Genomic DNA, 14,924 nt, shown 5'->3' with positions numbered 1-14,924 from the left:
GGTTTTGTGTGTTTAGGTTTTGAAAGCTTATCTGGATTACATGGTGGAGCTGGGTTTGTTGTTGGGAGGAGACAAGAATTCCACTCGGGGTCAGATGCAGCAGATTTTGGACTTTGAGACGGCGCTGGCGAACATTACCGTGCCTCAGGACGAACGGCGAGACGAGGAGAAGATCTACCACAAGATAACCATAGCTGACCTCCAGGTGCGTGTGCAGACAGGAAAGGAGATCTGTGTTGAATATTGGAGATCATGGATAATGGGAACACTTTAGAAGGTCACACTTTATTTGAATGTACATGTCATGCTATTAACACACTGTTAACCATTAAGGCTTTTAGCTAAATGAACTATTAATTGGCTGTTAATTAATAGTAGTTATCTCTCTATCTGTCTGTCTGTGTGTGTGTCTGTCAGTCTGTCTAGTTTATGCATGGATTGGCCACCACAGAGTCCACACATTAACTCTATTGAGAATCTTTGAGACTGTCTGTCTGTCTGTCTTACACATGCATTGGCTACCACAGAGTTCACACCTTAACGCTATTGAGAATCTTTGAGATGTTCTGGGGAAGAGCCTGTCTGTCTGTCTGTCTGTCTGTCTGTCTGTCTGTCTGTCTGTCTGTCCGTTTGTCTGCTTTAGGCATGGATTGGTCATCTATGTCTGTCTGTCTGTCTGTCTGTCTGTCTGTCTATCTGTCTATCTATCTATCTATCTATCTATCTATCTATCTATCTATCTATCTATCTATCTATCTATCTATCTATCTATCTATCTATCTATCTATCTATCTATCTATCTATCTATCTATCTATCTATCTATCTATCTATCTGTCTGATTGTCTGTCTATTGCTCTGTCTGTCTAGTTTATGCATGGATTGGCCACCCCAGAGTCCACACCTTAACTATATTGACAATCTTTGAGACACCCTGGGGAAGAGTCTGTGTGTCTGTCTATCTATCTATCTATCTATCTATCTATCTATCTATCTATCTATCTATCTATCTATCTATCTATCTATCTATCTATCTATCTATCTATCTATCTATCTATCTATCTATCTATCTATCTATCTATCTATCTATCTATCTATCTATCTATCTATCTATCTATCTATCTATCTATCTATCTATCTATCTATCTGTCTGTCTGTCTGTCTATTGCTCTGTCTGTTTAGTTTATACATGGACTGGCCATCCCAGAGTCCACACCTTAACTATATTGACAATCTTTGAGACACCCTGGGGAAGAGTCTGTGTGTCTGTTTGTCTATCTATCTATCTATCTATCTATCTATCTATCTATCTATCTATCTATCTATCTATCTATCTATCTGTCTGTCTGTCTGTCTGTCTGTCTGTCTGTCTGTCTGTCTGTCTGTCTGTCTGTCTGTCTGTCTGTCTGTCTGTCTGTCTGATTGTCTGTCTATTGTTCTGTCTGTCTAGTTTATGCATGGATTGGCCACCCCAGAGTCCACACCATAACTATATTGAGAATCTTTGAGACACCCTGGGGAGGAGTCTGTGTGTATATCTATCTATCTATCTATCTATCTATCTATCTATCTATCTATCTATCTATCTATCTATCTATCTATCTATCTATCTATCTATCTATCTATCCATCCATCCATCCATCCATCCATCCATCCATCCATCCATCCATCCATCCATCCATCCATCCATCCATCCATCCATCCATCCATCCATCCATCCATCCATCCATCCATCCATCCATCCATCCATCCATCCATCCATCCATCCATCTGTCTGTCTGTCTGTCTGATTGTCTGTCTATTGTTCTGTCTGTCTAGTTTATGCATGGATTGGCCACCCCAGAGTCCACACCTTAACTATATTGAGAATCTTTGAGACACCCTGGGGAGGAGTCTGTGTGTATATCTATCTATCTATCTATCTATCTATCTATCTATCTATCTATCTATCCATCCATCCATCCATCCATCCATCCATCCATCCATCCATCCATCCATCCATCCATCCATCCATCCATCCATCCATCCATCCATCCATCCATCCCTCCATCCATCCATCCATCCGTGCATATTCATTCCTTTTCATATCCACTGGCTCTTTTCCTCCAGTTAATTATTTGAGTTTTTTTCTTCCATCTGAGCACCTGTGTTTAGGAAACTTTTGTTTCGTGAAGGCTCCTGTGATTTCCCTGGTAACAGTTGCTGAGCAACAGTACAGTGAGGTGGAGGGATTTTGCATGACGGATGATCACTGACTGATTAGATGATGTCTTCTGTCAGTGTGAAGGGAAAGAAATCCAGTCCCTTGAAAAGCTGCATATTACAGTGACATTTACAATTAGGATTTTGTCTATATTTATAATAATCTTCTAAACAGATCCTGAAAACAAATAACAGTTGTTTAGACAGACGTCAGTACAGTAAATGTTCACAATTACGCATTATTCATATTATATTTTCATTTACCTAAAAATAATTTCATTAGAAAGGATCTGATTGAAGAGCAACACCGAATCTGGGATACATTTTATATTCATGTCACTGGTTCTCTTGCATGTCATGAGGACACATCTCTAGCAGTCGTAAAGCTCAGATGCTTGGGGCACAGCAAGGATTCTTGCATGATCTTTTTTAATTTTTTTAGAAAACTAAATAACAATAAATGTGCTGTTTTTAGCTGCTGTGATGTGTGTGGGAGACACATACTCAGTGCATCTGGAGAGTATTCAGTGCTTCACTTTTTCCACATTTTTTCATGTCACAGCATTATTCTAAAATAGATTAAATTCATTTATTTCTTCAACATTCTACACACAATCCCCCATAATGACAATATGAAAAAAGATTTTTTGAAATTGTTGCAAATTTATTAGAAATAAAAAACCTAAAAAAAATCACATGTACATCAGTATTCTCAGCCTTTGCTCAATCCTTGTTGATGCACCTTTGGTAGCAATTACACCCTCAAGTCTTTTTGAATATGATGCCACAACTTAGAACACCTGTCTTTGGGAATTTTTGCCCATTCCTCTTTGCAGTACCTCTCAAGCTCTATCAGGTTGGATGGGAAGCAACGGTGTACAGCCATTTTCAGATCTCTCCAGAGATGTTCAATAGGATTTATGTCTGGGCTCTGGCTGGGCCACTCAACAACATTCACCAAGTTGTTGTGAAGCCACTCTACTAATATTTTGGTGGTGTGCTTTGGGTCATTGTCCTGCTGGAAGATGAACCGTCACCCCAGTCTGAGGTCAAGAGCACTCTGAAGCAGGTCTTCATTCAGGATGTCTCTGTACATCGCTGTATTCATCTTTTCCTCTATCCTGACTAGTCTTCCAGTTCCTGCTGCTGAAAAACATCCCCACAGCATGATGCTGCCACCACCATGCGTCACTGTAGGGATGGTATTAGCCTGGTGATGAGCGCTGCCTGGTTTTCTCCAAACGTAACGCCTGGCATTCACTCCAAAGTGTTTATTTTTAGTCTCATCAGACCAGAGAGTTTAGTTTCTGATGGTCTGAGAGTCCTTCAGATGCCTTTTGGCAAATTCCAGGCGGGGAGTGGCTTCCATCTGGCCACTCTACCATACAGGCCTGATTGGTGGATCGCTGCACAGATGGTTGTCCTTCTGTAAGGTTCTTCTCTCTTCACAGAAAAACACTGGAGCTCAGACAGAGTGACCATCGGGTTATTGATCACCTCCCTGACTAAGACCCTTCTCCCCTGATCACTCAGCTTAAATGGCCGGCCAGCTCTAGGAAGAGTCCTGGTGGTTAAACATCTTCCACTTACGGATGATGGAGGCCGCTGTGCTCAGTGGAACTTTCAGAGCAGCAGAAATGTTTCTGTAACCTTCCCCAGCCTTGTGCCTCGAAACAATTCTGTCTCAGAGGTCTACAGACAATTCTTTTGTCTTCATGCTTGGTTTGTGCTTTGACATGCACTGTCAACCCTGGGACCCATGTCCAATCAACTGAATTGACCACAGGTGAACTCCAATTAAGCTGCTGAAACATCTCAAGAATGATCAGGGGAAACAGAATGTACCTGAGCTCAATTTAGAGCTTCAGGGCGAAGGCTGTGGATACTGATGTACATGTGATTTTTCAGGGTTTTTCTTTTTCACTAAATTTGCAACAGTTTCAAGAAATCTTTTTTCACATTGTCATTATGGGGGATTGTGTGTAGAACTTTAAGGAAATAAATTAATTTAATCCATTTTTGGAATAAGGCTGTAACATAAAAAACTGGAAAAAGTGAAGCATTATGAATACTTTCCGGATGCTCTGTGTACAGTTGACGTCAAAATTATTAGCCCTCTTCAATTATTAGCCCCATGTATATTTTACCCAATTTCTATTTAACAGAAAGAAGATTTGTCACATTTCTAAACATAATAGTTTTAATAACTCATTTCTAATAGCTGATTTCTTTTATCTTTGCCATTACAGCAATACATAATATTTTATTCGATATTTTGCAAGATACTACAGGAGTATTCAGCTTAAAGTGACATTTAAAGACTTAACTAGGTCATTTAGGGTAATTAGGGTAATTAGGCAAATCAGTGTAAAATGAAGGTTTGTTCTGTAGACAATTGAAAAAAAAAAAAAATATATATATATATATATATATATATATATATATATATATATATATATATATATATCATGTAAGGGGCTAATAATATTGACCTTAAAATCCTTTTACAAAAATTAAAAAGTGCTTTTATTCTAGTCAAAATAAAACAAATAAGACTTTCTTTAGAAGAAAAAATATTAAAGGAAATACTGTGAAAAATTCCCTGCTGTTAAGCATAATTGGGTAAATATTTGAAAAAATGTCACAGGAGGGTTAATAATTCTGACTTTAACTGTATATCAAGTCCCAGACAGCAGATTTTATTTCTAAAACCACAGCAGAATTTGCCGGGACAGAGTAATTCAATCATAAACAACTTTCCACACACTCAATCTCATATTAGTAAAGCTCGCGTTACACAATGATTTATGTTATCCGTTTTCTCTCCTTCTTTTACTCATATATTGGTGTTTACCTAGTAGCTATAGTTAAACTGCTTAAAGGGGATTATTATTATGCAAAAATCCCTTTTATAAGGGGTTTAAACACAGTTGTGTGGTAACAGTGTGTGAATATATCCAGCTTCTAATGGTAAAATGTACAAATACAATTTTTTATAATCACACTTGATAAACACAGTCTGCAGAAACACTTTGATTAACATTCTCTCTTTGTACTTGTCATCAGAGGGAGAAAGCCCCATCCGTTAGTGACAATCACTCCCTCATTAGTATAAACAGTAAAGGCGATTTGTACTACGTCAAGCGGACTTGTATGATCTGATGCAGCCTTCGCATAGCTCTCTCTCCGTCGGTGACGCCAACGCTAACATGCACCTCTCAAATAATTTAAATGCACATCGCAGCAACACATAATGTAAGCTTTGTGATTGGTCAGCTTGGTAGCTGTGATGAGTGTGGGCGGTGCTGAGAGCCGCGAGCTTGAGGGAGTGAGTGTTTACAAGTGTCGAGTCCCGTGAAGGAGCACCATTTGGAAACTTGTGCCTGCGTCCGAAACCACCTACTACTGAGTAGGTACTGCATTTGAGTTTAAATGTACTAGTCTGCCGTTAAGCCGCCTTTCCACTGCACACGTCATTCGGACATGACCGTCGGAATACGCCCCCTTGTGGCAGTCGCACAAAATTTTCAGTTTTGACGTGCACCATAGGAGAGAAGCTGGATTCTCTCGGTGTCCGAAATAAAGGAGTGCAAAAGCAAGAGCCATATTCTCTGTGCCTTCTTTGTGAATTGCGAGGTTCCGGAACAGATCGGGGTAACAGATCCGGGGTGGGGGTGCGGGGTGTTTGGCACAGACAAAAGTGAAGAGGTGGGTGGGTGGTGAGATGACGGGGCGTTGGATGGTGGAGGTGTGTCGCGGACGAAAGTGAAGAGCGGGGGGATTTGTCGCAGACCAAAGTGAAGGGCCTGTGCCAGCAATGCCCGTTGGGTAATCCGGCCCTGGCTATACGCAAGGTAGGCGCCGTGGGTCATACCGATCACTCGACGCAGTAGTATAAACCAGCCTTAAGAAGCAGCCGCTCATCATTCAGCGGTTTTCACCTAATAATATTAGTGTTGTTTTGAATCTGCCACTATGCTGACACATAGGCATTTGTAGCCCTGCCCTCTTTTGAAAAGAGATTTAAATTTAAAGCAACAGTCGCCAAAACAGCATAATTGGGACCAAAGCCTAAATGAGACAGTTTCAATGAGTTATAAAACATTATTTGTAGGGAAATTATTGAGCTAAAACTTCACATACACACTCTAGGGACTTATTTTATGTCTTGTTAAAAGGGTCCCCTTTAAAATCTAATATCATGAAGCATATTTGACACATGACATATTTGAGTCTTTATTTCATCAGAAAGCGAACAAAAAAATATGTTTTTTTACCTCCAAGGGCATGTTTTCAGCCTGAAAATAATTGTCTTTCATCTCAACTCTCATTAGCCGAGGATTGTAACAGTGACTTCTTATTTTGTACATCTTTATGCGGAGCGTCCTCAAGGGTTCACTTGGGTTTTTTGAGTTTATTATAAAACAACAGCTCTCATAACCCATACGAGAGAGAAGGAAAATAGTCCATTTTAGTCAGCTAATCTGTTTTCATCTGCCAGAATCCACAGCAGAGATGAGGGTTATGTGGTGAATGAGGGGCTTTCGAGGCTGCGTGTTTACGATGGAGGTCTTTGTTGTATTACACCCAAGGGCAGAACTGAATCTGGGAGTCTGGAATGCAAACATGCGGGTTATTGGCTCTAGTCTGCTGATTATTTTCGAGCGTTTTGTGCAAATCGAATCTGAACACGCAAGCTGTGTCCTTGTTATGGTTGAAAGAGAAGTCATTAAGGCAAAACACTGAGACAAGCAGCGCTCTCACAGTCAAGGTTATGGAGGAAAAAAGTATGAAAGATGGCTGTAATTAAAAGTAACACTCCATATATTGGTGGCCTGCAGTAAGCTGTTTTATTAAAGTGCAATCGCCCTTCGTGATGACACACCATGTTGAAATTAAAGGACCAGCCGGATACTGTTTTCTTCATAATTATTATCAACATTAATTGGTTATAATATACATTTAAAAAGTGAAAAAAGCCACATTATGAAACATAAATGGCATGACAATTGTTATCTAGCCTATTGTTATAACCTGTCTATTATTAAGATATTGCCTGTTTATTAGTATTTACACACACTGGCCACTATATTAGGTACACCTGTCCAACCTAACGCAAATTTCTAATCAGCCAATCACATGGCAGCAAATTAATGCATTTAGGCATGTAGACATCAACAAGACGATCTGCTGCAGTTCAAACCGAGCATCAAAATGAGGAAGAAAGGGGATTTAAGTGACTTTGAATGTAGCATGGTTGTTGGTGCCAGACGGTCTGGTCTGAGTATTTCAGAAGCTGCTGATCTGCTGGGAATTTCACGCACAACCATATCTAGGGTTTAAAGAGAATGCTCCAAAAAAGAGAAAGTATCCAGTGAGCGACAGCTCTGTGTGCGCAAATGCCTTGTTGATGTCAGAGGAGAATGGCCAGACTGGTGCAAGCTGATGGAAAGCAACAGTAACTGGGGGATATTTTCTTGGCACACTTTGGGCCTATTAGTACCAATAGGGCATATGGCCTCAAATGGCCTCCACACTCACCAGATCTCAATCCAATAGAGCACTTTTGGAATGTGGTGGAATGGGATATTCGCATCATGGATGTGCAGCCGACAAATCTGCAGCAACTGCGTGATGCTATCATGCCAGTGTGGACCAAAATCTCTGAGGAATATTTCCAGCACCTTGTTGAATCTATGCCACGATGAATTAAGGCAGTTCTGAAGGCAAAATGGGGTCCAATACTAGTATGGTGTACCTAATAAAGTGGCCAGTGAGTGGATAAAGTACATATTTTGCATCTAATTCTGCAACCCTAATCCTATCTAATACGTAAACCTAAGTACTACCTTAATATTAATAATCAGTAAATTAGGAGTTTATTGAGGCAAAAGTAATAGTTAATGGTTTATTAATAGCAAACATTGCACATTAAAATAAAGCATAGCCATAAGTTAGAATATTTATAGGTATTTATTTTTATCTTGTTTGGAAAAATTAAGTACATAATTTAGTTCCCTTATTATTATAGAATATCTTTTGCATTTGTGCTATACTGTCTCCACACCAGTAGGTGGCAGTATCAATTTTACAGTATAACCGTGTATTGTATTGGGTTTAGTCTACACAATAGTAGCCCGATAGTGGTACAATCTATTTGCCGTAGATAGCACATGTATGTCTCCAAGAAGTATTTTAAAGAGGTGGTCCGCTATGATATCATATTTGAAACTTTAGTTGATGTGTAATGAACATAAGCAACATCTCTGAATGAAAATTCAAAGCAAAGGGAGACATTGGCTTTTACAGAGTTAGCTTAGCAAAGCCTACAGCGAATGAAGTTTGAGGACTACAGAAAAATACATCCGGGTTAATGAAATCATAAACCCTTCAGGATATTCACATTACCCATGCGCACACAATTCATGCAGCGAAGGGGCGTGGCCAGAGTCGCTGTAATGTTATAGCAGAGAAAGCTAAAATGAGGTCCAAACGCTGCTATTTCCGTAGAGCTTATTCTGTTTCTGTATTTGGGCTTCCAAAGGACACAACACTAAGAGAGAGATGCTTACAATTGAATTTTAATTATGTTTCAGAGAATAATAAAAAGATATAACTAGTATTTGACAAAGGAGAGCTTCCAGAATCTCTCCCAGTTCAGTGCTGGATTCGGCTGAAAACTTTTTACAAATGAAGCCTGAGCACACATTGCTTTGCATCTTATAAACACAACCAAGCATTAAAAATACACTCTGGACCACCCCTTTAAAGATCGAAGATCGAGAAAACATCTGCTGTGTTAACAGGTCTGATAAACATCTTTAAAGGGTCTGCTGGATGAACATGCTGAGTGTTAAACATCTCAAAGCATATTATAAACATGTTTTTAGCTTCTGAAAAATGATCTGGAACATCTTCCGGATGTAAACACAAACCTCAAATAGATGTTAATGTTGTTTAGTGTGCTATCAGGGATTGTAGTGTTGTAGAACAATTAGCTATTAAACACAACAGTTGGTTGTTTTTTCTTATATGCTAACCAACATTGTAGCCCTTCATGCTGACTGACAAAATGGCATACTTTGTTTTGGTGTACCATGGCAGGTTTCATTACATCCAATATGTTGGCTAATGAAAGCACAGATTTTGTACAGAGCTCTTAAACGTGTTGAAATGAAAGAGAAACAATGGTATTGTGCAATTGTTTCCTCATTCTCATGTAAATCCCATGAGGGTAAAATCTCAGTGAAAAACAGGTCAATTTGAACAAAACAACAAGTCTGATGATCCACATGGGGTCATTAATATGCACAGGCTGTGTTAAATTGGCCACAACGCTTCCTAGTGAGATTACAACCATGATATTTTCCCCCTATTTTTAAGGTTATCTAAGCTTGTAATAATATGTGTGTGGGACTCTTATTTTGAGCATGAAAGATTAAAAAGTACAAGTTTTGTGAAGCAGGCAGCCATGCATGACCATGAAATGTTTACAGCTCCTCAGAAAGCAAAATGCAGGATATACGGATTAAAAAATGCATTTAGCACCACCCTGAAGAGGCATAATGTCTGTTTAATTGTTAGTTTAAAGTGTATATTGTGAAATTTGCTGCATATGTTTGTAATGAGGCAACAAAGACATGTAAACTGCCGAATATAAGTGTTTAATGCACATTTATGCATTGTCACTCAGCCCTTACTGTCATTTTTCTAAAGTGAAATGATGCCAATAAACTTATTAAAACTCATCTGTTAATGCAGAGGTTGATATTAATTCCTGTTTGTCTTTCAACAGACGTTAAAGATTACAAATACATTACTATTGGTGGGGAATTAAGGTAGGAGACTAAAAAGAACCAGTTTTGTGAAGCAGGCATCAATGCATGACCATGGAGTGTTTACAGCTCCTCAGAAAGCAAAACGCAGGATATACGGATTGTGAATGTATTCAGCACCACCCTGAAGAGGCATAAGGTCTGTTTAATTATTAGTTTCACATGTATATTGTGGAATTTGCTGCATATGTTAGTAATAAGGCAACAGACACATGTAAACTGCTGAATATAAGCGTTTAATGCACATTTATGCATTGTGTCATGTCACTTAGCTCTTACTGTCATTTTTTCCTGGAGTGGAAGGATGCCAGTGAACTTCATAAAACTCATTTGTTAATGCAGATATTGATGTTAATCCCTGCCTGTGTTTTCATTGATGTTAAAAGATTAAAAATGCATTACAATTGGTGGGGAAGTAACATAGTGTGACATGTTTAATCCACGAGACTATTAATATGCACAACCCAGGCTTCCTTTAATTAGCCGCAATGTTTCCAAGTGAGATGACAACAGTTCTATTGTTTTCTCTTATTTTTAAGTTTACCTAAGCTTGTTTTAACATGTGTATGGGACTATTATTTTGAAAACTGGAGACTAAAAAGAACGAGTTTTGTGACGCAGGCAGCCATGCATGACCATGAAAGGTTTACAGCTCCTCAGAAAGCAAAATGCAGGATATACAGATTGTAAATGTATTCAGCACCACCCTGAAGAAGCACAAGGTCTGTTTAAATCTTAGTTCAGTGTGTATACTGTAAAATTTGCTGCATGTGTTTGTAATGAGGCAACAGACACGTGTAAACTGCTGAATATATGTGCTTAAGGTGTGTTTCTGCATCGTGTCATATCACCCAGCTCTTACTGTTATTTTCTGGACTGAAACGATGCCAATAAACTTAGTAACACTCAAAAGACAATGTTTCTTAGTGAGATTACAACAGTTATATGCTTTCCCTTATTTTTAAGTTCATCCAAGCTTGTATATCTGTGTGGGACTCTTATTTTATGCATGACCACGGAGTGTTTACAGCTTCTTAGAAAGCAAAATGCAGGATATACGGATTAAAAATGCATTCATATTACTATTGGTGGGGAAGTAACCGTGTGACATGTTTCTAGTTCATGACACATATGTAAAAGTCAACAATGTCATGATCTGACACAGTAGTGATTATCATAACAACTATTGTGTAGTTGAAATCCAGCATTGGACTAAAATGTATCACTCATTTACCTGCAGGTCTTGGCTCCGGCTATTGAATGGTTGGATTATCTGAACTCCGTTCTTTCACCACTGGAGCTGAACGACACCGAGCCGGTGGTGGTGTATGCTAAAGAATACATGCAACAAGTTTCAGAGCTCATCAACAAGACCGACCACAGGTATGGCTGTCTCTGTGGTTAAAGCTAATCAGAGTTCAGAGAGAGGACGTCCCCACAGAGAGCCGCTGTGTTTAGACTGTGTATCAGAACATTCAGTGCTAATAACAGCTCCTCTCTCTCTCTAGCTCACTGTAAGCATATTAATACAGCTCTGCTAACACTCTCTCCCTGTATAAATAAATGATCACACATTCAGGAATGGTCCCCTTTTTTTAGATATGTGGATGGATTCTTTCTCTTTCTTCTCTAGTCTTCTGAATAATTACATGATCTGGAATCTGGTGCAGAAAGGAGCGTCCAGTCTTGATCAGCGCTTTGAAAATGCTCAGGATAAACTGCTGGAGAGCCTCTATGGCACTAAAAAGGTGTGTGCGTCTGTGTCTGGAGTGTGTAAATATGGCTAAATTGGCTTTGTTGCAGTACCAATGGCTGCAGCAGGAGCAATATTTGGCATTGAAAAGCATTTTAATTCTTTGATCCTCTCTCATGTCAATTGTCGTCTGATAAGTTGGTCTAACACAGAATCTACAGTTTTAAAATGTTGGAAATTATTATATAAACAAGCACTTTAAATATTAAATAAAGGAAAGACTGTTTAATTTTCACCGTTGTACTATTTTAAGCCTGCTTAGTTGGGAAAATATCAAGTTTAAAATGGTTGTGTAGTTTGCAAGATTGTGCATGGTTTAGCTCCTCCCCTGTAGAACTTGTACTAAACTTGTAGTAACTTGAGCTGATTGCATTAGTCCACTTAGACTTCTTTAGGTCAAGCTTGTTTTTCTTTTAAAGTATAATTTTTCAAAATGGCTTCATAATCAACATTGTGAACACTAGGCTTTTCGAGAGTTCGCACTTAGCTGATGATCCATCAAAAGCTTGTTTGGCATGCTGTCCCGGGAGAGAGCCCCGAGCTCAAGGGATCCTCGAGGCCGGGGCTTCCTCCTGTTTGCAGAGCGAGAGGGGAGCGTGAGCTCGGTGGATCTCAGAACTCCCCATCTGCAGTAGCTAAGGGAACGTTTGAGGAAAAAAAGGGGGCTAGACAAATGCTTGATTGTTATGCATGATGTATATATTTGGATGGTGGGAGGAAACCGGAGAACCCGGGGAAAACCCACGCGGACACGGGGAGAACATACAAACTCCTCACAGGAACACCTACTGACCTGGCAGGACCAGGGCTGGCAGTGTTCTTGCTGTGGGGCTAACAGTGCTAACCACTGGGCCTCCGTGCCACCCGATCTATAGTGAAGGAGGAGAATGGGGAGGAAGAGGGGTTTCTTCCAAACGAAGATAAAGTGGACTGAAAACTGTGGTTATTTATAGTAGCTGCGTGATTGGATGATACTGATTAGCTTAATATGAGACCGGCTGTGATAAATCATAAGCACGTGATCCTCTCGAAATTAGTTTATGAATAAACCCCACTTTGATATTGTTTATAGTTTGAATTTGTATTTTTAATGGCATGGCTTTTAACATCTGGCTAAGGGTCCACTAATGAAAACCAGTCTTTTGGGTACATTTACGTTCTTGGGGAATGTTGATTAATGTACAATGTCCCTTATTGTGAAATAAATACACAAAACAAAACAAATGATATTAGCACTGTTACCTTGTTTTCTAGCTTGGGACTATTTGCAGTTTTTATAATTGTGCCTACTTCAGCCGTGGTACTGCAGCAAATTTCCTTGATTATTATGCTAGAATGCGAGTATAGTTTTTAGCCATATCGACCTAAAACATAGCAACTTTTCATTTTCTGTCAGCTTTGGTATGTGATGCAACTAGTCAAGCTTTAAATAGGAAAATTAGTTTTGAGCAAAATGCTAATGATCTAATCCGATTGAATGACTTACGCAACATAGGCTCATTCTGAAAACGTAGCCCTATTTTCTGGAGATTAAAAATTATGTAGCTAGAAGTACGTATGGCTGCATTTCGTCTTTAAAACGAATGCTACGGAGTGGTATGACGCCATTCCTTTTCACGCTTACCAGCTAATCGTTTACCTCCGAATAGATGGCTTTCCCGCTGTTACCAGTTTATCCAGTTAGCTCGCCGTGTACATTGGCAGACTTGAGACGCAGAGAGGAGTTGACCATGATAACGGGTTTGAGTCTGGCGAAGAACGGTTTCAGAAAGCAGGTAAGACAGAAACAGAAGCCCAAAAATGAAATAAACAAGTAAATAACAGAATGAGACTGTGGTAAAATCTGAAAATGTGGTAAAAATCAGACGAGGGCTTTTCTTTTTCTGGATTGCTTTTGAAAACAGTATTGGTTGAGTTTAGGAAAAGAGGAGGGTGGGTCAGTCGATCCGTCAGTCAGTCAACAGCGGCATCTGGTGGATTTATGTAAGAACAGCAGGCACGAATGGCACTTGCGAGAGAAATTTGAGATCTCAAAAAGCATACACAGCGCCCTCTGGTGGATTTGCAAAAACAAAAACTGCAAAAAAAGTAGTTCCTGGGACATATTTGGTGCTCTCCAGAAATGTATATAGGGGTATGTTTTCAGAATGAGCCTGGGTTGGATTTATGCTAAGCTAAGCTTAAAGTGCCAGACGTGAAAATCAGCTGAATGGATTCAAAGATGGTAAAACTCAACGATTTAACACAACTGTTGAGCGTATTTCAAAAAAAAGTGTAGTTTTTTTAAGTAACCTATAATTTGGTTCCTATAATCTTGACATGTGTACTTTTAAGATTTGAAGTATATCATAACGGCACATTCAGTACTATTAAATGACCTTGATTATACATGTATATTATATTGACAGAATCATATTGAAAATCTGGCACTCCTTTTGTGCTTTCATGACTGCTCTTTTGAGGTTGCCAGATAAGCTCTCCCGAGTGTAATTTATCAATCTGTCTCTTTTACATTCAGTCATGTACTCCGCGCTGGCAGACGTGCATTGGAAACACAGACGACACCCTCGGTTTTGCACTGGGAGCTCTTTTCGTCAAAGCCACCTTCGACAAACAGAGCAAAGAAATAGTGAGTTGCTTTATATGTCGTATTACAGTTGAAGGCAAATTTATTAGCGCGCCTGTACATTTTTTCGTTTTTAAAATTATGATTAACAGAGCAAGGAATTTTTCACAGTATTTCCTGTCATTTTTTTTCTTCTGGAGAAAGTCTTATTTGTTTTATTTTGGCTAGAATAAAATCAGTTTAGAATTTTTCCACATCATTTTATGGTCAATATTATTAGCCCCCTTAAGTTTTTTATTTCTGATTGTCTACAGCAGGGTGCGCCACAGCACAATTCGTGCCCCATTAAAGCATTTTCAAAGGTCGAAAGTGAAGAGTTGGGATGGGGGGCTGGAGGGGGGTAAGTTGTGGGGTGTGATGGGGGGGGTGTAGGAGTGTGGGGCCAGTTGTGGGTTAAGTGGGGGAGATGGTTAAGTGATGGTGTCGCGATGATATAGAAGGGGGGGGGGGTTGTCGCAGATGTAAGTGAAAAAAGCAGGGGGGGGTGTTGCGGACGAAAGTGAAAAGTGG

The 14,924-nt window shown here is 39.4% G+C and overlaps 1 protein-coding gene across 2 annotated transcripts in view; it reads left to right on the top strand.

Moving 5' to 3' along the window:
* ece2b (endothelin converting enzyme 2b) overlaps nt 1–14,924 on the top strand; it is a 127,552-nt gene that overhangs the window by 99,734 nt on the left and 12,894 nt on the right. For both annotated transcript variants that reach the window (XM_056473169.1, XM_056473171.1), the window contains 4 exons: nt 17–205; nt 11,276–11,418; nt 11,669–11,783; nt 14,307–14,417. In XM_056473169.1, coding sequence (XP_056329144.1) covers nt 17–205; nt 11,276–11,418; nt 11,669–11,783; nt 14,307–14,417 — 558 coding nt within the window. The remainder of the gene's footprint in view (nt 1–16; nt 206–11,275; nt 11,419–11,668; nt 11,784–14,306; nt 14,418–14,924) is intronic.

Source organism: Danio aesculapii, chromosome 15 (assembly GCF_903798145.1).
Source record: "Danio aesculapii chromosome 15, fDanAes4.1, whole genome shotgun sequence".
Taxonomy (NCBI): domain Eukaryota; kingdom Metazoa; phylum Chordata; class Actinopteri; order Cypriniformes; family Danionidae; genus Danio; species Danio aesculapii.
Note: the sequence above shows the minus strand (reverse complement) of the source record. Positions and strands in the feature narration are given on the sequence as shown.